General features: G+C 41.6%; 1 protein-coding gene across 1 annotated transcript in view; it reads right to left on the bottom strand.

Annotated features, from left to right (window-relative positions):
• LOC134968665 (mucin-5B-like) overlaps positions 1-23,897 on the bottom strand; it is a 171,731-nt gene that overhangs the window by 13,681 nt on the left and 134,153 nt on the right. Inside the window, exons 27-31 of the mRNA XM_063944187.1 lie at positions 22,531-22,687; positions 22,132-22,260; positions 21,064-21,208; positions 16,192-16,235; positions 1,605-11,414 (exon numbers count right to left, since the gene is read on the bottom strand). Coding sequence (XP_063800257.1) covers positions 1,605-11,414; positions 16,192-16,235; positions 21,064-21,208; positions 22,132-22,260; positions 22,531-22,687 — 10,285 coding nt within the window. The remainder of the gene's footprint in view (positions 1-1,604; positions 11,415-16,191; positions 16,236-21,063; positions 21,209-22,131; positions 22,261-22,530; positions 22,688-23,897) is intronic.

Here is a 23,897-nt window from a genome sequence, read left to right on the forward strand (position 1 = left end):
CCCCTGTCTTGGGTGCCCTGGGCCCCCCAAGGGCTTAATCCGGCCCTGCACTTAGGTCTACCAATCCTTGTGGAGCAAGAAAGTGGTCAGCTGCAATTCAACTCAAAGTCTGAGTACAAGCGCTCTCTTACAACCTTTTTTCATCCATCTATCTATTTATCTATCTATCTATCTATCTTTCTATCTATCTATCTATATATCTATCTATCTATCTATCTACAGTATATAGAAGGAGAATGTGCAGAACTCACAGCACATAAAAAAACAACTGGACCGTGAGTGGCTATCCATGTTTCAATTTGTTCACTTTTCGTCAAGGTACATGTATCCTGACAAAAATGTAACAAATTAAAATGTTGAAATCCACTCGAGGTCCAGTTATTTTCTTACGTGCTGCCCATTCTCCTTTGATATCTTGCTGTTGCAAGCAATTGTGAGGGCACTGGGCGAAGTTACCATTACGTGAGTGCCGGACTTCCTGCTATAGATACTGTATCTCCAGTCCTTAAACCTCATTGCTAAATTATTTTCCACAAGACAAAACCTTGTTTTACAGTAGGTATCAGAGCATTATATTACAGTGAAATTTTAAAAAATACATAATCTGTACATCACTCTATGCCAACTAAACAATGAAAATCATTGCAAGACATGAAAATAAATTTTTAGATAAAAAACTTATTGAGCTTTATAGAAATACTGTATACATACACACACACACACACACACACACACACACGCACACACACACGCACACACGTCACATATACTGTAGGGCCAGGATCCAGGCTGTTAGATGACCGGTGGGATAGTGAGGGTTCGGGATGTAGGTGCCGGTATTGACTGCCGGTCACATAGCTATATCCCATACTATACACATACACACACTTAGTTAGAACACAAACACCTATAATTATACACACCCTTAGAACACATATATACATTTACACACACACAAACACACATACATAACCACATAAACACAAACATATAGAATACATATACAAAAAACAAATACAGACACACAGACATAGAACACAGTACACACAGTTATACTTACTATTGCTGTCTGAGGGTTTCCAGGAGCAGAAGGATGTTGATGAGGGATAGACAGGGTCATGCTTTTTTCATTAGGCCCCACCCCCGTGGCCTAATGCATAATTGCGGATCAGCGGGGGAGGGGGTGGAGCCAATATGATATCGCAAAATTGAAAAAAATATATCAGTTGGTCCATCAGGGAAGTTTCTGGGTACTCGGACCCCCCCTCCTCCCCTCATTGCGTGCACTACTGAACTCAGAACACTATGTTTAGTGCCTTAAAAAGGCAACAATTTTGATATTAAATTACAGCTAGTAAGAACATTGCCCTTTTACATTTCTGACATAAACACTATCAGAAACACCAGGATATAGAACCTGATGGTTAGTAAATAAAACCTTCAGATACTGATAGTGGTATGAACTGATTGACAATATCATTTTCCAATACATCACCTGTCTCTATCCAATAATAACATATAGAATCACCTTCAAGATGGCAGATAAATTAAGAAATATACAGTAGTATCATATGCTTAAAACATTTAAAAAAAAAAAAACATACCTGTGTTTTTTGATACTTCAGAACTTGAGTAATGAGCTTGAGTACTAGCAGAGCTTGTTTGGCTTGATATTTTAGTTGAAATGCTCGAAGATGTCAAGACACTAGTGAATCCTTTAGTGAGTTCATTTGTTTGACTTGTGGAAACATGATTAGTAATTGTAGTGGATGGTGCTTCCATCACAGCTAATGTAGGACAACCGTAAATCTGATCACAACAGTAGAATTGTACTTGATAATTGTAGCACATCTTCCATGGTCCTACTATATCCTTGTTTCTACACTGTAAACCTGTTTCAATATCACAGGTTACAGGTTGATGTAGACTTTCAATTGGAATACTAGGATATGAGCTAGCTCTGCATTCAATTTTCCGGATATATTTTTTTTCTCTGCACACATGTATTCCTTTACTTTGTGCTAGTTCAAAGGTCTCCTGGTCTCCGCCTGCTTCTTCTGATGTTGGATGATTTATATCAACCCACCCTGTCCAGCGACACAAACCACAAGGCCCATTTTTGCTAGCAGTCGTTGATGTTGGATTACTGAAAGTTGATATTGAATTTAACGGTGTTAAAATCTCAGTAGGAGCAGTTGTTGTTAGTGTTGGTGAGTAGGTGCTGGTTTCTGGAATGGCTTTGGTGGATGTAATTGATGGATTAAATGTACTTTTTGGTATGGGTGATGACACAGAAGATGTAACAGGAGCTGAAGTCAAGGGTGTTGCAAGGGTGGAAGTTCCACTAATTGTATTAGTTATTTTAGAATTAGAACTACTTTTTGAATTTGAGGTTGTAGAAACAGAGCTTGTTGATTTTGTAATTATTTTTGCAGAAGAAACTGGAAATGTAGTTGTTGCTATGCCTGTAGATGTAGAGAAATTTAAGTCTGCAGTAGTGACTTTAGCTGTTTTAGTTATAGGGTGATGACTTGTGGTTTTAATTGACAGTGTAGATGTTGTAGTTGATAAAGTAGAAGGACAGTCGTAAATCTGATCACAACAGTAGAATTGTACTTGATAATTGTAGCACATCTTCCATGGTCCCACTATATCCTTGTTTCTACACTGTAAACCTGTTTCAATATCACAGGTTACAGGTTGATTAAGACTTTCAATTGGAATACTAGGATATGAGCTAGCTCTGCATTCAATTTTCCGGATATATTTTTTTTCTCTGCACACATGTATTCCTTTACTTTGTGCTATTTCAAAGGTCTCTTGGTCTCCTCCAGCTTCTTCGGATGTTGGATGATTTGTATCAACCCACCCTGTCCAGCGACACCAAGCACAAGGCCCATTTTTGCTAGCAGTCGTTGATGTTGGATTACTGGAAGTTGATATTGAATTTAACGGTGTTAAAATCTCAGTAGGAGCAGCTGTTGTTAGTGTTGGCAAGTAGGTGCTGGTTTCTGGAATGGCTTTGGTGGATGTAATTGATGGATTAAATGTACTTTTTGGTATGGGTGATGACACAGAAGATGTAACAGGAGCTGAAGTCAAGGGTGTTGCAAGGGTGGAAGTTCCACTAATTGTATTAGTTATTTTAGAATTAGAACTACTTTTTGAATTTGAGGTTGTAGAAACAGAGCTTGTTGATTTTGTAATTATTTTTGTAGAAGAAACTGGAAATGTAGTTGTTGCTATGCCTGTAGATGTAGAGAAATTTAAGTCTGCAGTAGTGACTTTAGCTGTTTTAGTTATAGGGTGATGACTTGTGGTTTTAATTGACAGTGTAGATGTTGTAGTTGATAAAGTAGAAGGACAGTCGTAAATCTGATCACAACAGTAGAATTGTACTTGATAATTGTAGCACATCTTCCATGGTCCCACTACATCCTTGTTTCTACACTGTAAACCTGTTTCAATATCACAGGTTACAGGTTGATTTAGACTTTCAATTGGAATACTAGGATATGAGCTAGCTCTGCATTCAATTTTCTGGATATATTTTTTTTCTCTGCACACATGTATTCCTTTACTTTGTGCTATTTCAAAGGTCTCTTGGTCTCCTCCAGCTTCTTCGGATGTTGGATGATTTGTATCAACCCACCCTGTCCAGCGACACCAAGCACAAGGCCCATTTTTGCTAGCAGTCGTTGATGTTGGATTACTGGAAGTTGATATTGAATTTAGTGGTGTTAAAATCTCAGTAGGAGCTGTTGTTGTTAGTGTTGGTGAGTAGGTGCTGGTTTCTGGAATGGCTTTGGTGGATGTTGTAATTGATGGATTAAATGTACTTTTTTGTATGGGTGATGACACAGAAGATGTAACAGGAGCTGAAGTCACGGGTGTTGCAAGGGTGGAAGTTCCACTAATTGTATTAGTTATTTTAGAATTAGAACTACTTTTAGAATTTGAGGTTGTAGAAACAGAGCTTGTTGATTTAGTCATTATTTTTGCAGAAGAAACTGGAAATGTAGTTGTTGCTATGCCTGTAGATGTAGAGAGATTTAAGTCTGAAGTAGTGACTTTAGCTGTTTTAGTTGTAGGGTGATGACTTGTGGTTTTAATTGACAGTGTAGATGTTGTAGTTGATAAAGTAGAAGGACAGTCGTAAATCTGATCACAACAGTAGAATTGTACTTGATAATTGTAGCACATCTTCCATGGTCCCACTATATCCTTGTTTCTACACTGTAAACCTGTTTCAATATCACAGGTTACAGGTTGATTTAGACTTTCAATTGGAATACTAGGATATGAGCTAGCTCTGCATTCAATTTTCCGGATATATTTTTTTTCTCTGCACACATGTATTCCTTTACTTTGTGCTATTTCAAAGGTCTCTTGGTCTCCTCCAGCTTCTTCGGATGTTGGATGATTTGTATCAACCCACCCTGTCCAGCGACACCAAGCACAAGGCCCATTTTTGCTAGCAGTCGTTGATGTTGGATTACTGGAAGTTGATATTGAATTTAGTGGTGTTAAAATCTCAGTAGGAGCTGTTGTTGTTAGTGTTGGTGAGTAGGTGCTGGTTTCTGGAATGGCTTTGGTGGATGTTGTAATTGATGGATTAAATGTACTTTTTGGTATGGGTGATGACACAGAAGATGTAACAGGAGCTGAAGTCAAGGGTGTTGCAAGGGTGGAAGTTCCACTTATTGTATTAGTTATTTTAGAAATAGAACTACTTTTTGAATTTGAGGTTGTAGAAACAGAGCTTGTTGATTCTGTCATTATTTTTGCAGAAGAAACTGGAAATGTAGTTGTTGCTATGCCTGTAGATGTAGAGAAATTTAAGTCTGCAGTAGTGACTTTAGCTGTTTTAGTTGTAGGGTGATGACTTGTGGTTTTAATTGACAGTGTAGATGTTGTAGTTGATAAAGTAGAAGGACAGTCGTAAATCTGATCACAACAGTAGAATTGTACTTGATAATTGTAGCACATCTTCCATGGTCCCACTATATCCTTGTTTCTACACTGTAAACCTGTTTCAATATCACAGGTTACAGGTTGATTTAGACTTTCAATTGGAATACTAGGATATGAGCTAGCTCTGCATTCAATTTTCTGGATATATTTTTTTTCTCTGCACACATGTATTCCTTTACTTTGTGCTATTTCAAAGGTCTCTTGGTCTCCTCCAGCTTCTTCGGATGTTGGATGATTTGTATCAACCCACCCTGTCCAGCGACACCAAGCACAAGGCCCATTTTTGCTAGCAGTCGTTGATGTTGGATTACTGGAAGTTGATATTGAATTTAGTGGTGTTAAAATCTCAGTAGGAGCTGTTGTTGTTAGTGTTGGTGAGTAGGTGCTGGTTTCTGGAATGGCTTTGGTGGATGTTGTAATTGATGGATTAAATGTACTTTTTTGTATGGGTGATGACACAGAAGATGTAACAGGAGCTGAAGTCACGGGTGTTGCAAGGGTGGAAGTTCCACTAATTGTATTAGTTATTTTAGAATTAGAACTACTTTTAGAATTTGAGGTTGTAGAAACAGAGCTTGTTGATTTAGTCATTATTTTTGCAGAAGAAACTGGAAATGTAGTTGTTGCTATGCCTGTAGATGTAGAGAGATTTAAGTCTGAAGTAGTGACTTTAGCTGTTTTAGTTGTAGGGTGATGACTTGTGGTTTTAATTGACAGTGTAGATGTTGTAGTTGATAAAGTAGAAGGACAGTCGTAAATCTGATCACAACAGTAGAATTGTACTTGATAATTGTAGCACATCTTCCATGGTCCCACTATATCCTTGTTTCTACACTGTAAACCTGTTTCAATATCACAGGTTACAGGTTGATTTAGACTTTCAATTGGAATACTAGGATATGAGCTAGCTCTGCATTCAATTTTCCGGATATATTTTTTTTCTCTGCACACATGTATTCCTTTACTTTGTGCTATTTCAAAGGTCTCTTGGTCTCCTCCAGCTTCTTCGGATGTTGGATGATTTGTATCAACCCACCCTGTCCAGCGACACCAAGCACAAGGCCCATTTTTGCTAGCAGTCGTTGATGTTGGATTACTGGAAGTTGATATTGAATTTAGTGGTGTTAAAATCTCAGTAGGAGCTGTTGTTGTTAGTGTTGGTGAGTAGGTGCTGGTTTCTGGAATGGCTTTGGTGGATGTTGTAATTGATGGATTAAATGTACTTTTTGGTATGGGTGATGACACAGAAGATGTAACAGGAGCTGAAGTCAAGGGTGTTGCAAGGGTGGAAGTTCCACTTATTGTATTAGTTATTTTAGAAATAGAACTACTTTTTGAATTTGAGGTTGTAGAAACAGAGCTTGTTGATTCTGTCATTATTTTTGCAGAAGAAACTGGAAATGTAGTTGTTGCTATGCCTGTAGATGTAGAGAAATTTAAGTCTGCAGTAGTGACTTTAGCTGTTTTAGTTGTAGGGTGATGACTTGTGGTTTTAATTGACAGTGTAGATGTTGTAGTTGATAAAGTAGAAGGACAGTCGTAAATCTGATCACAACAGTAGAATTGTACTTGATAATTGTAGCACATCTTCCATGGTCCCACTATATCCTTGTTTCTACACTGTAAACCTGTTTCAATATCACAGGTTACAGGTTGATTTAGACTTTCAATTGGAATACTAGGATATGAGCTAGCTCTGCATTCAATTTTCCGGATATATTTTTTTTCTCTGCACACATGTATTCCTTTACTTTGTGCTATTTCAAAGGTCTCTTGGTCTCCTCCAGCTTCTTCAGATGTTGGATGATTTGTATCAACCCACCCTGTCCAGCGACACCAAGCACAAGGCCCATTTTTGCTAGCAGTCGTTGATGTTGGATTACTGGAAGTTGATATTGAATTTAATGGTGTTAAAATCTCAGTAGGAGCAGTTGTTGTTAGTGTTGGTGAGTAGGTGCTGGTTTCTGGAATGGCTTTGGTGGATGTTGTAATTGATGGATTAAATGTACTTTTTTGTATGGGTGATGACACAGAAGATGTAACAGGAGCTGAAGTCACGGGTGTTGCAAGGGTGGAAGTTCCACTAATTGTATTAGTTATTTTAGAATTAGAACTACTTTTAGAATTTGAGGTTGTAGAAACAGAGCTTGTTGATTTAGTCATTATTTTTGCAGAAGAAACTGGAAATGTAGTTGTTGCTATGCCTGTAGATGTAGAGAGATTTAAGTCTGAAGTAGTGACTTTAGCTGTTTTAGTTGTAGGGTGATGACTTGTGGTTTTAATTGACAGTGTAGATGTTGTAGTTGATAAAGTAGAAGGACAGTCGTAAATCTGATCACAACAGTAGAATTGTACTTGATAATTGTAGCACATCTTCCATGGTCCCACTATATCCTTGTTTCTACACTGTAAACCTGTTTCAATATCACAGGTTACAGGTTGATTTAGACTTTCAATTGGAATACTAGGATATGAGCTAGCTCTGCATTCAATTTTCCGGATATATTTTTTTTCTCTGCACACATGTATTCCTTTACTTTGTGCTATTTCAAAAGTCTCTTGGTCTCCTCCAGCTTCTTCGGATGTTGGATGATTTGTATCAACCCACCCTGTCCAGTGACACCAAGCACAAGGCCCATTTTTGCTAGCAGTCGTTGATGGTGGATTACTGGAAGTTGATATTGAATTTAACGGTGTTAAAATCTCAGTAGGAGCAGCTGTTGTTAGTGTTGGTGAGTAGGTGCTGGTTTCTGGAATGGCTTTGGTGGATGTTGTAATTGATGGATTAAATGTACTTTTTGGTATGGGTGATGACACAGAAGATGTAACAGGAGCTGAAGTCACGGGTGTTGCAAGGGTGGAAGTTCCACTTATTGTATTAGTTATTTTAGAAATAGAACTACTTTTTGAATTTGAGGTTGTAGAAACAGAGCTTGTTGATTCTGTCATTATTTTTGCAGAAGAAACTGGAAATGTAGTTGTTGCTATGCCTGTAGATGTAGAGAAATTTAAGTCTGCAGTAGTGACTTTAGCTGTTTTAGTTGTAGGGTGACGACTTGTGGTTTTAATTGACAGTGTAGATGTTGTAGTTGATAAAGTAGAAGGACAGTCGTAAATCTGATCACAACAGTAGAATTGTACTTGATAATTGTAGCACATCTTCCATGGTCCCACTATATCCTTGTTTCTACACTGTAAACCTGTTTCAATATCACAGGTTACAGGTTGATTTAGACTTTCAATTGGAATACTAGGATATGAGCTAGCTCTGCATTCAATTTTCCGTATATATTTTTTTTCTCTGCACACATGTATTCCTTTACTTTGTGCTATTTCAAAAGTCTCTTGGTCTCCTCCAGCTTCTTCGGATGTTGGATGATTTGTATCAACCCACCCTGTCCAGTGACACCAAGCACAAGGCCCATTTTTGCTAGCAGTCGTTGATGGTGGATTACTGGAAGTTGATATTGAATTTAACGGTGTTAAAATCTCAGTAGGAGCAGCTGTTGTTAGTGTTGGTGAGTAGGTGCTGGTTTCTGGAATGGCTTTGGTGGATGTTGTAATTGATGGATTAAATGTACTTTTTGGTATGGGTGATGACACAGAAGATGTAACAGGAGCTGAAGTCACGGGTGTTGCAAGGGTGGAAGTTCCACTTATTGTATTAGTTATTTTAGAAATAGAACTACTTTTTGAATTTGAGGTTGTAGAAACAGAGCTTGTTGATTCTGTCATTATTTTTGCAGAAGAAACTGGAAATGTAGTTGTTGCTATGCCTGTAGATGTAGAGAAATTTAAGTCTGCAGTAGTGACTTTAGCTGTTTTAGTTGTAGGGTGATGACTTGTGGTTTTAATTGACAGTGTAGATGTTGTAGTTGATAAAGTAGAAGGACAGTCGTAAATCTGATCACAACAGTAGAATTGTACTTGATAATTGTAGCACATCTTCCATGGTCCCACTATATCCTTGTTTCTACACTGTAAACCTGTTTCAATATCACAGGTTACAGGTTGATTTAGACTTTCAATTGGAATACTAGGATATGAGCTAGCTCTGCATTCAATTTTCCGGATATATATTTTTTCTCTGCACACATGTATTCCTTTACTTTGTGCTATTTCAAAGGTCTCTTGGTCTCCTCCAGCTTCTTCAGATGTTGGATGATTTGTATCAACCCACCCTGTCCAGCGACACCAAGCACAAGGCCCATTTTTGCTAGCAGTCGTTGATGTTGGATTACTGGAAGTTGATATTGAATTTAATGGTGTTAAAATCTCAGTAGGAGCAGTTGTTGTTAGTGTTGGTGAGTAGGTGCTGGTTTCTGGAATGGCTTTGGTGGATGTTGTAATTGATGGATTAAATGTACTTTTTTGTATGGGTGATGACACAGAAGATGTAACAGGAGCTGAAGTCACGGGTGTTGCAAGGGTGGAAGTTCCACTAATTGTATTAGTTATTTTAGAATTAGAACTACTTTTAGAATTTGAGGTTGTAGAAACAGAGCTTGTTGATTTAGTCATTATTTTTGCAGAAGAAACTGGAAATGTAGTTGTTGCTATGCCTGTAGATGTAGAGAGATTTAAGTCTGAAGTAGTGACTTTAGCTGTTTTAGTTGTAGGGTGATGACTTGTGGTTTTAATTGACAGTGTAGATGTTGTAGTTGATAAAGTAGAAGGACAGTCGTAAATCTGATCACAACAGTAGAATTGTACTTGATAATTGTAGCACATCTTCCATGGTCCCACTATATCCTTGTTTCTACACTGTAAACCTGTTTCAATATCACAGGTTACAGGTTGATTTAGACTTTCAATTGGAATACTAGGATATGAGCTAGCTCTGCATTCAATTTTCCGGATATATTTTTTTTCTCTGCACACATGTATTCCTTTACTTTGTGCTATTTCAAAAGTCTCTTGGTCTCCTCCAGCTTCTTCGGATGTTGGATGATTTGTATCAACCCACCCTGTCCAGTGACACCAAGCACAAGGCCCATTTTTGCTAGCAGTCGTTGATGGTGGATTACTGGAAGTTGATATTGAATTTAACGGTGTTAAAATCTCAGTAGGAGCAGCTGTTGTTAGTGTTGGTGAGTAGGTGCTGGTTTCTGGAATGGCTTTGGTGGATGTTGTAATTGATGGATTAAATGTACTTTTTGGTATGGGTGATGACACAGAAGATGTAACAGGAGCTGAAGTCAAGGGTGTTGCAAGGGTGGAAGTTCCACTTATTGTATTAGTTATTTTAGAATTAGAACTACTTTTTGAATTTGAGGTTGTAGAAACAGAGCTTGTTGATTCTGTCATTATTTTTGCAGAAGAAACTGGAAATGTAGTTGTTGCTATGCCTGTAGATGTAGAGAAATTTAAGTCTGCAGTAGTGACTTTAGCTGTTTTAGTTGTAGGGTGATGACTTGTGGTTTTAATTGACAGTGTAGATGTTGTAGTTGATAAAGTAGAAGGACAGTCGTAAATCTGATCACAACAGTAGAATTGTACTTGATAATTGTAGCACATCTTCCATGGTCCCACTATATCCTTGTTTCTACACTGTAAACCTGTTTCAATATCACAGGTTACAGGTTGATTTAGACTTTCAATTGGAATACTAGGATATGAGCTAGCTCTGCATTCAATTTTCCGGATATATTTTTTTTCTCTGCACACATGTATTCCTTTACTTTGTGCTATTTCAAAGGTCTCTTGGTCTCCTCCAGCTTCTTCAGATGTTGGATGATTTGTATCAACCCACCCTGTCCAGCGACACCAAGCACAAGGCCCATTTTTGCTAGCAGTCGTTGATGTTGGATTACTGGAAGTTGATATTGAATTTAATGGTGTTAAAATCTCAGTAGGAGCAGTTGTTGTTAGTGTTGGTGAGTAGGTGCTGGTTTCTGGAATGGCTTTGGTGGATGTTGTAATTGATGGATTAAATGTACTTTTTGGTATGGGTGATGACACAGAAGATGTAACAGGAGCTGAAGTCAAGGGTGTTGCATGGGTGGAAGTTCCACTAATTGAATAATCAGGAATAGTAGTTTTAGTTGTAGGTGTAGAATTTATATAATTGGAAGTTCCGGTTGGTTCTGATAAGGTTAAGGTTATTGGGCTTGTTTTTGTATTAACCTTAGGTGTGTATGGTGACATGGAATATGTAAATGTAGTTCCGGCAATGGAAGTTTTTTTGCCTGAAATTGATGGAAATGTAGAGGTTCTGACCGGGAATGTAGGTATTATTTCTGGAAAGTCAACTGGGATCTCTTTAGTTGTCTCCATTAATCTTTGTGCAGTAGGAACGACTGTTGTGCAAATGTTACTGATTTCAATAATTTCTCCATTTAATTCACACTTCATTTGCGTGCATTTTCCATGTTCATTATTTAAGCTTGGAATTACTTCTGTATAGTTGTAAAATTTGCCTTCATATTCACAGCGGCAAGCTAGAAAGGAAGATACATTTGTAAATATTGTTTCATGCTTAATATATCAGTTTAAGCTTCAGCTGAAACTTTACAATGATTTTCAGTATGTTTTATTTTACACCATTTTTTGTTGAGTGCCTTTGCTTACTTTTGCGCAGTTGAGCATAATATTACAACATTTAAAAATAATATTTCATGTGTCTCAATTTATTTAAATGGTCTGCTAAGGAGAGATAGTGTTTTAGGGCCTGATACTCTTGATGGTGCTATCCAGAAAGCACAGGGAATACTATATGCGTGTTCAGGAAATCACCATTCATACTGCATACAGTATGTGCATGTAATGAATGTTAAACCGCTCATATTTTTAATCTTGGCATCAAATTATCTAATGATGATAATTTTGGAGTGTAAAATAGACTTTCCTTATAACTGTGTATAGCTGTACAAACTTCCCAGATGGTACTGTAGCACAATGTACATAATGTAAAGGTTTTATCAATAAGTTACATTGTCACATAGCCACAGCAATCTGGTAGTCACTTTTACTGGGCAATATGGATGGTGTAATGGTTAGCATTACTTCCTCACAGCACTGAGGTCATGGGTTCGATTCCCACCATGGCCCTTACTGTGCAGAGTTTGTATATTTTCCCCCCCTACTTGCGTGGGTTTCCTCCGGGTACTCCGGTTTCCTCCCACAATCAAAAAATATACTCGTAGGTACTTGTAGGTTAATAGTGTGAATGTGTGTGTGTGTGTGTACATATGATAGGGAATATAGATTGTAAGCTCCACTGGGGCAGGGACTGATGTGAATGGACAAATATTCTTTGTAAAAGCGCTGCGGAATATGTGTGCACTATATAAATAACTGGAAATAAATAAAATGGTCACTTTTTAGAATTTCCCTCTATACCACCTTAGACTGGCTGAATAAAAAGTCTCTATAATTAAGCTACATTACTACATTAAGCTATGCTAATCTATTGGTTTATGAGGTATCTGTCTACTTAGTGTTATCTACTCTATTTTACAGATGATAGAACAGCATATCCACTCTGCAGAAGATCTTGAATTGTTTGGCTGGTTAAGGTAAAGGAAAACCCAGCCAGGGGGAGACATAAACTTTGGGGATTAAGAGTTTATGGTACAGAGGTGTTCCTAAAGAATAACCTTATTCTCACCACATGTGGGACTCCCCCTTTGGTGACACTGCACTGATGGAGATATTCATTTGAAACTTTGCATCATACTTATTTCTATTTTTATTTTTAATTTTGTTTGTTTTTTCCTGGGCTGTTAACATTTTCCCATTGTTATTCACTTTTTTAAAGCCACCTACACCCTAACGCCAATAAATTAAAGTTATTTTCATGACTTCTACATTTGTCCCAGAACTTAACACATCCTAACACATCCCCCCCTTCCCCACCATAACCCTATAAGCAGTGCTGTATAACTACCATATCCACGATTACCTGGAGGAGGGACACCTCCATATAAAGCAGCACTATCCCCCCCCCCTTTATTTCCCACTTCCTATTTCTTTTTCTTTACTCTTTTCTCTTTTTCTTTTCCTTTTTCCTGTTTCTCTTCTCAATTACCCCTCCGTTTTAGTACCTGAGAGTGACATAATCTGATTGATCAGCTTGCCAATAAATGTGTATTGCAACTCAGGAGAGTAGCCATGTCAACCATAATGTTTGATAACCCTTGTGGATTCCTGAACTGCAATTGGTGGAATTGAAACTGCATATCTAAGAAGGTGGTAATAACCTTCTCAGATAGAAACAAGCATGTAAGCCCCCATGACATACATGGATACCATAAAATTGTCCTCTTCTATGCCATGGATCTCAATAATTATGTCTTAAACTTCCCCATCTGAATGAGGGTTTGTTTTGGACCAAAACAGGTTTGAGTATGAATTCTACCCCCACTGTTCTACAGGCACTTGAATAATCTTGTCCTTGGCAATGCATAGAGACTACCACTTGACCTAGTCTACAGAGATTGATGACATAATCCTGATCTGTGATCACCCAGGAATATGAACTTGATGAACCACTGATCCCACAAGAGAAGCAGACATCTCCTACCACAGTTGATAATGGTTGGGCAGAGTTCCAATCGCATAAGCTGTTTTTCTGGGGGCTTAGTATTCAGCTTCTCTGTCAGCGGCTTGTTTGTATATGTGCAGCACTGCAGCTGCATTCACTTATGTAATTAGGAGTTCCTTCTTTCTGGCTACACTGATTAGTGGATATCCCTGTTATAAGGCAGCCAGGCCAGCTCCTTCCTGCTTGTTATAGTTTGTGCTGTGGTATAAGCTGCTGGTACGTGTTCCAGGCGCTTGCACCTCATGCTTGTCCTGTGGATACTCTGCCCGTCTGCCTGAATCTCTGCCTACCAGAAGTCTTGCCTTACCTTGCCTGAACCCTGGTACTGTTCCAGTGTTATTAACCTCTAATGTGCCTCCTTAGTGTTATGTTGTGCTTAGCCTACAAGATATTGATCAACTGCACAGTGCTGTTATTCCACCTCACAGTGCTTTATCTGCATTTGCTGAGATCCTGCCCCAGTCCTGACCTTAACCCTTTGTGTTCTAGTCTAGTCCATTACTTAGTATATTACTCCAACTTATTTTGTAAGCCCCTACTGCTAGAGGTTTAAGTCCTGGCAGCAACCTAAGTACTGGTATGTACATCATACACTAAGAAAACAACAGGGGCTGTTATAGGCAGAAGACCCTCTCACCGGATCTATGGGTCTCACACCGTAGTGCTGGAGTTCCCTAACAGTGCCTCTTGGGCAAAAACTAGATTCCAGTACTCTGGACTTAATAAAAGAAAGGCAATAACTCCAATCATATTTGACACTGAGGGGCAGATTTATTAAGCTCGGTGAAGTGATAAAGTGGAAGGTGATAATGGACCAGCCAATCAGCTCCTAACCTTCATTTTTCAAACCCAGCCTGTGACATGGCAGTTAGGATCTGATTGGCTGGTCCTTTATCACCTTCTACTTTATCACTTCACCGAGCTTAATAAATCAGCCCCTATATCACCTTCTGTGACTTGAGAGAGGGCGCATTCAGTGAAATGAGATCATCAACGCTGAAATAATGGTCAGCTCAGAAAAGTGGTGGTCTTAAGACAATCAAGCTATAGGGGTGTATGGCAATGTTAAATAATTGGTCTGCGTTTGATCTCACAGTTGGCCTAATTCACATGCCTCTGCCAATGTTGTACACAGTGGAATTATGTTTTTCTACTGCTCATGCATCACGCCGCTCCTGCTTCCCAATTGTTAGCACATAGAGGGACAGATTTAGATGTGGACACTAATGCAATCGCAACTGCGAATTTTTATGCAGAACATTTGTGAAAATATGTTAATTCCGCTGCTTGGAAATAAACTGAGATGTCCACTGGTAGCTTTGCAGGTCCCAGCAATTGCATACAAACAAGCAGTAGCGGTCGCAAATTCTTCGATAATCAATCATCTGAGTGACCTTATGGTTGTGCAGAATGGCCCATGGGAAGTGAGATTATGGCGCCATGTTTTTTGCATATGGGACAGCAGTTGTAAGCTGAGACATGCCTCAAAAATGGTTGCGACATGCCTGCATTTTTGCTGCCACTCCCAGTTACCTGCCCCAAATGGCCCCTGACTGTCAATCACTTTGCAAATAAATCCTCACTGCGAGCGGCATTGTTAAGGTACCTTGATGCATGTGCCACCACAATGTATGTGCAGTCGACCGATAATCACTCAACAGAGTAGATATCGGCATTACTTAATCGAGCCCAGAATCACAACAGTTCTAATTCAGATGCATCGTGTCTGCAATATATTAGATATGTAATGGACGTTCCTAGGAGGTGATAGGGTGGTGGTGTCAAATGATCATTTTATGGGAGTGCCGCAGCAAGACATTATAAGTGGATTTGTACTAAGACACCTCATCGCTCACATTGGAGGCCATACTCAGATAAAGAATCTGCTCTGCACCTAGAATAGGGCTGCTGCATATTTCAATGGGGCAATGGTAGATGGATGCACCAAACAAGACTCAGCATCTCAGGATGTGGCTGTATCCGACTCAGTGTGAGGCCATCATTAGCCATGATTCACCATTCATTGCAAGAAACTCTACTCCATCTGCAATTGGTTTTGCCGACTTGGCATGTACAGTACTCTGCTGCAGGAAGAGAGATGCAGATGCACACTCCTGGCACTAAGAACAATTATAGTAAGAATAATTTAATTAAACCCTCACAATTAACATGGAGTATAACTGAAGTTCTTAGCACACATTTGCGCAAATATGCGGGCTTATGTACAGCGACCAGGTGACTTATCCATTGCATTATGCATTTCAGATCACACATTGATAAGGGCACTATTTAAAAGTAAGTCCTGGATAAATTTATATACTGTAATGTGAAAGTATTAGGAATGTTAGGGACTCATGTGACGAAGTCACCTGGTCGCTGTACATAAGCCCGCATATTTGCGCAAATGTGTGCTAAGAACTTCAATTATACTCCATGTTAATTGTGAGGGTTTATTTAAATTATTCTTACTATCAGTGTTCTTAGTACCAGGAGTGTGCATTGGCATTTTTCTTCCTCCAGCATAGTATTAGAAGCCTCAGCATGATAGCATCTCCTAATATCTTTACTAATAGGGTGTACAGTCCAGCCCCCCCCCCCCCCCCATTTTCATGTACAGTACTCTGTAAACATCTCCTGTAAGCAATGAAAATATATAAGCCATACATACATACCTGTGCTGTCATATTGGCATCTTACCCCATCCATGGAACACTCACTGAAAAATATAAAAGTACATGTGAAGACCATTATAATTTGATAACTACAATCTGCTAATGTACAATATACTATGAGAATGTTGCTGATAGCAACCGTTATGTTTTGAAAGTAGTCTTTGTTGTTCAGGGATGCACATTCTGGGGCAGATTCTGTGACGCAGAATGTAAGCAATTAAGCACCTGAGTTCACAACCAGTTCTGCGGCATGCCCGCAACACTCCCAGAACACACCTGTAAGACAGTACATCTCCGTGCGTCTAAATAGCCACCTTCCAGTCACTGCCCAGATATGCCGATACCGGCCAGATATGCCGATACCGGCCAGATATGCCGATACATTTCTGAGACTGTGTGTCTCAATCTGTACTGCAACTCTGTGTATCATACACACTGGGCCTAAATCAGACCTGATCGCTAGCAGGCGATTTTTGCACTGCTGCGAGCAGATAGTCGCCGCCTACAGGGGGAGTGTATTTTTGCTTTGCAAGTGTGCAAACGCATGTGTAGCAGAGCTGTACAAACAGATTTTGTGCAGTCTTTGCGCAGCCCAGGACTTACTCAGCCGCTGCGATCACATCAGCCTGTCCGGGACCGGAATTGACGTCAGGAACCCTCCCTGCAAACGCATGGACATGCCTGCGTTTTTCCAGACACTCCCAGAAAATGGTCAGTTGACACCCACAAATGCCTTCTTCCTGTCAATCTCCTTGCGATTGCCCGTGCAAACGGATCCATCGCACAAACCCATCGCTGAGCGGCGATCCACTTTGTACCCATGTGATGCGCCTGCGCACTGCTGTGCATACGCATGTGCAGTTTGGACCTGATCGCCCGCTGTGTGAAAATGCACAGCAGCGATCAGGTCTGAATTACCCCCTCTATCGGATGCATTTACTGTACGACTTCTCGGCGGGTGTAGTATGTGTTGCCGGCGGTCGGGCTCCCGGCGACCAGCATACCAGCGCCGGAATCCCGACCGCTAGCATACCGACAGCTGGGCGAGCGCAAATGAGACCCTTGCGGGCTCGCTGCGCTCGCCACGCTGCGGGCACGGTGGCGCGCGTACTATCTATTCTCCCTCCAGGGGGGTCGTGGACCCCCAAAGAGGGGAAAAGGCGGTATGCCGACGGTCGGGATTCCGGCTTTGGTATGGTGGTCATCGGGTGCCCGGCCGCTGACAACCTGAAGACCACCCCTTCTCAGCTACTTAGATGCATGTGCAGTTAAAAATCATTGGCAATTTGCATTAATATCGGCATTGCTTCTGACTCAGAATCAAGCCACAGTGGCACCACAATGGGGGTGTAGGGGGTGCGGCCTGCACCAGGGTGTCACCCGCCGAGGGGTGACACCACAGTGCTGAATCCTCTTCAGTGACAGGAGCAGGGTGCTGCACTGTGACATTACGTGCAGCACCCTGTTCCTGTCACTGTGCAGAAGAAGGCACTGCACTTGCACTAGTCCCCAGGGGCAGCACGCATCTCCAGGACCCCTGGAGTGAAGAAACGGGCGTCCCGGCTGCTAGTCCACATCCATTACCCATGAGACCACGCCCCTTTCTAGCAGGGCCACAGCACTTTTTTGACAGTGCATGGCTTCACTGCGCACTTAATGTTCCCTGTAAGACAGTACATCTCCGTGTGCGCACCGGGTGTCACTACAATCAGTGACGCCTCTGTCAAGCGATATGTACTTTCATCATTGAAAAAAAGTGCACTTATCAATGACATACTGTATGTGACCATATACCCCCATATAACATTAAGTATTCCACCAGAGACTTTTTGCAAAAACAGCAATCTCTAGGCACCACTAATGCAACAAAAGTGGAATGCAAGGTAACACTGACTACTGGTGATGGCATTTCATCATCTTTTGCGTGCAACTAAATTGCTAATCTGGATACAAAGGTAAAAGACAGACGGCCTTATACAGAATTGGACGCAGCCTCTGCGCTCACATACAGTGGCTGCTTCCATAGGGTCTGCACACGCGCATCATCCATTGTGCAGGTGCGCAACCCTTCACTGTGCAGTCGCATCCCGGAAGGATGCGATCACATGTGTATTGATAGGTGATGGGCATCAGGGGGTGGTGACACGAGGTTGTGAGGGAGGAGATCTGGAAACACAGGCATACATGGCCTTTTTCGGAGCCGGCTGATGACGTCGCCTGCATTTCCTGTGATAGGAAACATGGCGGCAGGACCCCTGCCTATGCAGCCAGGCTGCATGGGCAGGGGTAAACCTCTATTCAATGTGATCACAATTGATTTGCGGGTGCCTAAAATGCAGGCACATGTGTAGGATGGGCCCTGCGCATGCGTCCGCATCTTTATAGTAATTTTTGCGGTTGAATCGCGTATGGCGATCCAATGGGCCCTATGTATCCTGATGCTTAATTGGGATGTAGTTATGTGACTGGCAGTCAGGAGACCGCTGGTCACAATACCGGCACCTACATCTCACCCCCTCACAACGAGTTTTAAAGCTCGTTGCATGTGATAAATCTCGTTACTACATCAGCCCTTTAGAGTGCCTAGTACACTGTGACTGACTTCATGTGGTTTTGATGCAAATGGGATGAACTATTTAGGAAAAATATGAATTGCTACCTGTGGTGGATCGCCTAAGTCGCACCAAGGGGGTCATCCAGGTGCAGACTCAAAGCAGCTATTGTGCACATATTGGGCCTAATTCAGACCTGAGTGAGTGACAGGAAGTCAGCGTTTGGGGGTGGTAACGGGGAGTGGTCAGGCGATCAAAGGCGTGTCATGGCCATTCAGACTGCGTTTTCTGGACGTGCATACATTAGCTGCTACGATCACACTATCTACCCGAGAGATCAGTTCATCCTGTGCATCTACAGAGGTACTCAGGCTCTGCATGATGACTCGATCTGCGACGATGTTACCGATGTTTCTGCAATCATGCAGCGCTGCATGCAAATTATGTGGGTGTTCTTTTGCACGAGTTAGCAGATAACCGCAATTGCATATGGTAGGGATGGCCATCTGTGTGTTCGCCATCGATGGCAAAACTGTGAGTGTCCATCGATGGTCACTAACTATGCTATGGGAGACCATCGATGGTTTCACTCATCGATGGCAATTCCTGTTATTTCTGTGAATGACCTGCGGGCCAATCACATCCCAGGGGCGGGGTTTCATGGGTGTCGGGGTGGAGCTATGCTCTGTGTCCCAGCGTCTTGTAAAAAAATATATATATATATATATTCGTTTTATGCTAAGCCATCGATAGAGGGAAACCATCTGGTTCACCTCCCATCGATGGCAAAACAATTCAACATCGGCCTTAAACCATCGATGATTAGGAATCAGCGATGGTCAATGGCCATCACTAGCATACGGCAAATCATTGGAACAGAAGTAGGAAGAACAACCACATCTGAATGACCCTTCAAGTGTCTCACGTCATATAGCTAGGTGAATAAGGACCCATCTGAAGAGAACACGGAGGTATTCTATGGGCTGAACAGTGGCATCACTGTACCCAAAGTGTCCTTAGCAAGGGCTTTGTTATAACCAGTGAAAGGTAGCAGAATTTCTGAGCCTGGATGTATTTCCAGCACATCCCTTGAACTACTGATAGTAACATTTTCATGTTTAACAGTCATTGCAGAGAATAGAATGTAACAGAGCAATTCGCACAATGGGCCTAATTCAGACCTGATCACTCGCTAGTGGTTTTTTGCACTGCTGCGAACAGATAGTTGCCGCCCATAGAGGAGTGTATTTTTGCTTTGCAAGTGTGCGAACGCATGTGTAGCAGAGCTATACAAACAGATCTTGTGCAGTCTCTGAGTAGCCCAGGACTTACTCAGCCGCTGCGATCACTTCATCCTGTCCGGGACCGGAATTGACGTCAGGAAACCTCCCTGCAAATGCATGGACACGCCTGTGTTTTTCAAACCACTCCCAGAAAACGGTCAGTTACCACCCACAAATGGCTTCTTTCTGTCAATCTCTTTGCGATCGCCTGTGCAAATGGATTCTTCGCACAAACCCATCGCTGAGCGACGATCCGCTTTGTACCTGTGTGAAGTGCCTGCGCATTGCGTTGCATACGCATGCGCAGTTCTGACCTGATCACAGCGCTGCAAAAAAACACTAGCGAGCGATCAGGTCTGAATTACCCCCAATAAGGGGTACATTTACTAACTGTCTGCTTTGGTTTTAAACCAAAATCGCTTAGAAGTGTGAAATCTGTCTGCTTTCTTTTTTGATAAATTGTGCGGGTAATACGATTATAATAAGTGTTTTTTAATTATCCATGCACAAGTCCCATTGAGGTTTCTCTACTGGGATATTTTATCACGTGCTGGGGTACTTTAGCGGCTGATGCCAATAAGCAGTTGCTATTTAGTTTATACTTCTACATGGACTTTTTGGGGACCTTTTGGATTGTTGAGCTGGCCTTTCCTTTTAAGAGCAGGAGGGAGGATGTCTTGCTGTTACAAAATGGTTCCAAAGTCCATCTTGTGCAAAATTCACTATTACAAGATGGATCAGTTGGACATGGGCAGAGGGTCACTCTGCAGTAGCACAAGGATTGTTTGTCCTGTGGGTGGTACCCTCCTCTTTCAGTTTCTACATAGTGACTCCTCTCCTCTGTCTCGGTAACAGATGGACACAGTACTTAAGTGGTGTGTGCCTGAGGAAGGATTGATCTCTACCCATCTGAATTTGGCATGAATACCTATTTCCTTCTTCTGGAGATGCTTTTATTCATTTTCTTAATTTGTCCATAATTTGTGCATATTATGCAGTAAATACAGTAAAACTGAGACTCTCATCTCTCTTCTTACCAAGTTTGACAATTCTGTTCAGATGGAACCCTCTCGCCATAGTTATACCAATTTCCGTTGTTATCACTACAGCCACACTGAGCCACACACTTCATGGTCTCTTCATTCAGATAGGGTTTAGATGCAGGGCATTTGGGATAGCAGCCTTTGGGGCGGAATAGAAGAGAAACATGTAAGATGGACAGTAATAATATATCCTACAGAAAACATACATCCCTTGTCTGTCTGAAGAGAGATATTTGAACGTGCCTGAAATTAAGGGGCGTGGCCTTGTGGCTACAAAGGAAATGACATATCCACAAGCAATGCCCCCATCTTTCATCATGTTGGGAGCATGCCCTGCTCTCCAGGAACTGCTGGACATACTGCCAGTCCCTCTCTCCTGTGGATAGATGTCACGCACACCTCATTTAATCACTGCTGTGCTGCTAAGCAGAGCAGCGAGTAAGAATGGCCTCACAACTCCCCCACTGTGGCAGGACAGTGGCCGAAAAATAGGACTGTCCAACCAAAATTGATACAGTTGGGAGCATAGTTGCCGACTTTCTGGGAGGGGGCAGCCAGGTTGGCACAGACACTGGAGATGTTGTGTGTGTGGCCTGGTATAGTGGGTGGGGAGGGGGCGTGACATAACAAGCAGGCTGTGAATAGGGGTGAGGCTTCATGATCGTGTCATTATAGCCATGATCCCACCATTCAATGCTGAGACTACTGGCATTGTAGAGCGAGGGGGGCATGGCTACAATGACACAAATTAGCGCGAATCACGTCATCGGCAACCCGGCCCGCCCACTTTACTCGGCAAGTGGATAGCGGGGTGCCTGTGGATCCAGGAGGCACGCCCACTTTCCTGGGGGAGGAGCCAGGAGAGCCACCTTATTTTCGGGAGCCTCCCGGCCGTTCCAGGAGAGTAGTCAAGTATGGTTGGGAGGCATAATAAAGTATTGTAGGTTATGAAATGGATGCCGTCAGAAATACACAAAACAAGCTTTTCAATATACTATTATTTTATTTTATTCATCTACTATATTCAATAAAAAGAAAAGAAAAATAATGAGGAATCCTTACCTTCACAGCCTGACAGCTCATACAGGCACTTTCCTTTAGGGTACCTGCAAGTCTTCATACATTTATCACCACAGGGTTTGTAGTGCCATTCACATTCTCCGACATCATTATAGTAATCACAGAACATAGCTATGAAGAGATGACATGAGAAGTAATGATTGGCTATTTTACATTGATGCAGTGAAAAGGAATATCATCACAAAGAAATAAATATTGACTTTTCCATCATTTACTACACACTTTTTAAGTGAAAAAAAAGGGTTGGAGCATACACAGAAATATCTGGAGCTTCACACCAAACATGGGACCTTTTGGGTTCATCAAGGTAGGAAATGGGTGGATTAGGTCTTAATTTGACCACATATTGAAAATCCTGTACTTAGGCGCTACCATACTTACGGCATATGGTTGGCGTCCTCCAATTGATACACACCCCATTTTCACTGCAAGCTTGGGCATATAGTGCCACGGCAGTACAGAAGCATTCACAGTCTCCTCCAGAATCACAGGCACAGGAGTCGCTAATGCAAGATTCAAAATACATGCCAGGATCCACCTGTAAGTATAGACATGTTAATATTATACATGACTAGAAAACCATTACTGCTGTTTTACTTTAGTTATGTATGAAGTAACACCACCAGCAATTGTCTGCAATATTCAGTAAAAATATACCATGTTTATTTAACATGCTTACTGCAAAGTGTTAGGCACCACGGGCCTTATTCCGGTCCCGACAGACCCGCGGCGCATAGAGCAAAGTACTGATGATTGGTATTTTGTTCCTGCGCCAGACCCATACTGTGGACGCAAGGCGGCATTAGACTGTCAGTGGTTCACAGTCTGATGCTATTTGGGGGCAGGGAAGGGTCAGTGACGGCCTCCATTTCTAAAATAGGAGGCTTTGTGGGAGAGGGATGAGGCCGGGATCTCCATCCGAGGTCGGAGAGTTCCTGGCCTCTTAAAAGCTCCTGCGATGGCCAACTTGAACGACCCCATGGGCCATGCAGCCGGTCCATGGTGTTCCAAATGATCCGATACTGTGTCCTTGGATGCAGCTCTGATCAGTATTGCGTGCAGGAGGCGTGACGCCTCCTGCTACATTACCATATTTGTGCTCTTGCTGTTGCTTCTATGTAAGCAGCATCGATAGCTCCTCCAGCCACATCTGAATAATTTACCAAACAGATAAAAGTCAGTCTCATAGCATAATTAATTATGAACATATGCACCTCAGTGTCTACCTAATGCATGAAAAGGGAGTGTCCCACAGAAACTAAATACTGTGCAACTATTAAATATTCAGCACAAATAAGTAGTTAAGTGTATCAACTTTTTTGCAGGGGAGAGCCGCGTCGCAAAAAATGGGTGTGGCTTTGTTGAAATGGGCGTGCAGGAAAAGACTACCTTATACCCCAGTTTTGCAACCTGCATGCCCAGACGTTGGCCACCACAGGAAAGAAAAAGAATCCTGATTCATGCCCCTTACATTATTTGTCATTTCTCTGACGTCCTAGTGGATGCTGGGACTCCGTAAGGACCATGGGGAATAGCGGCTCCGCAGGAGACAGGGCACAAAATAAAAGCTTAAGGATCAGGTGGTGTGCACTGGCTCCTCCCCCTATGACCCTCCTCCAAGCCTCAGTTAGATTTTTGTGCCCGGCCGAGAAGGGTGCAATCTAGGTGGCTCTCCTGAGCTGCTTAGAATAAAAGTTTTCAGTGAGTCCTGCTGGCAACAGGCTCACTGCATCGTGGGACTAAGGGGA

Source organism: Pseudophryne corroboree, chromosome 11 (genome assembly GCF_028390025.1).
Source record: "Pseudophryne corroboree isolate aPseCor3 chromosome 11, aPseCor3.hap2, whole genome shotgun sequence".
NCBI lineage: Eukaryota > Metazoa > Chordata > Amphibia > Anura > Myobatrachidae > Pseudophryne > Pseudophryne corroboree.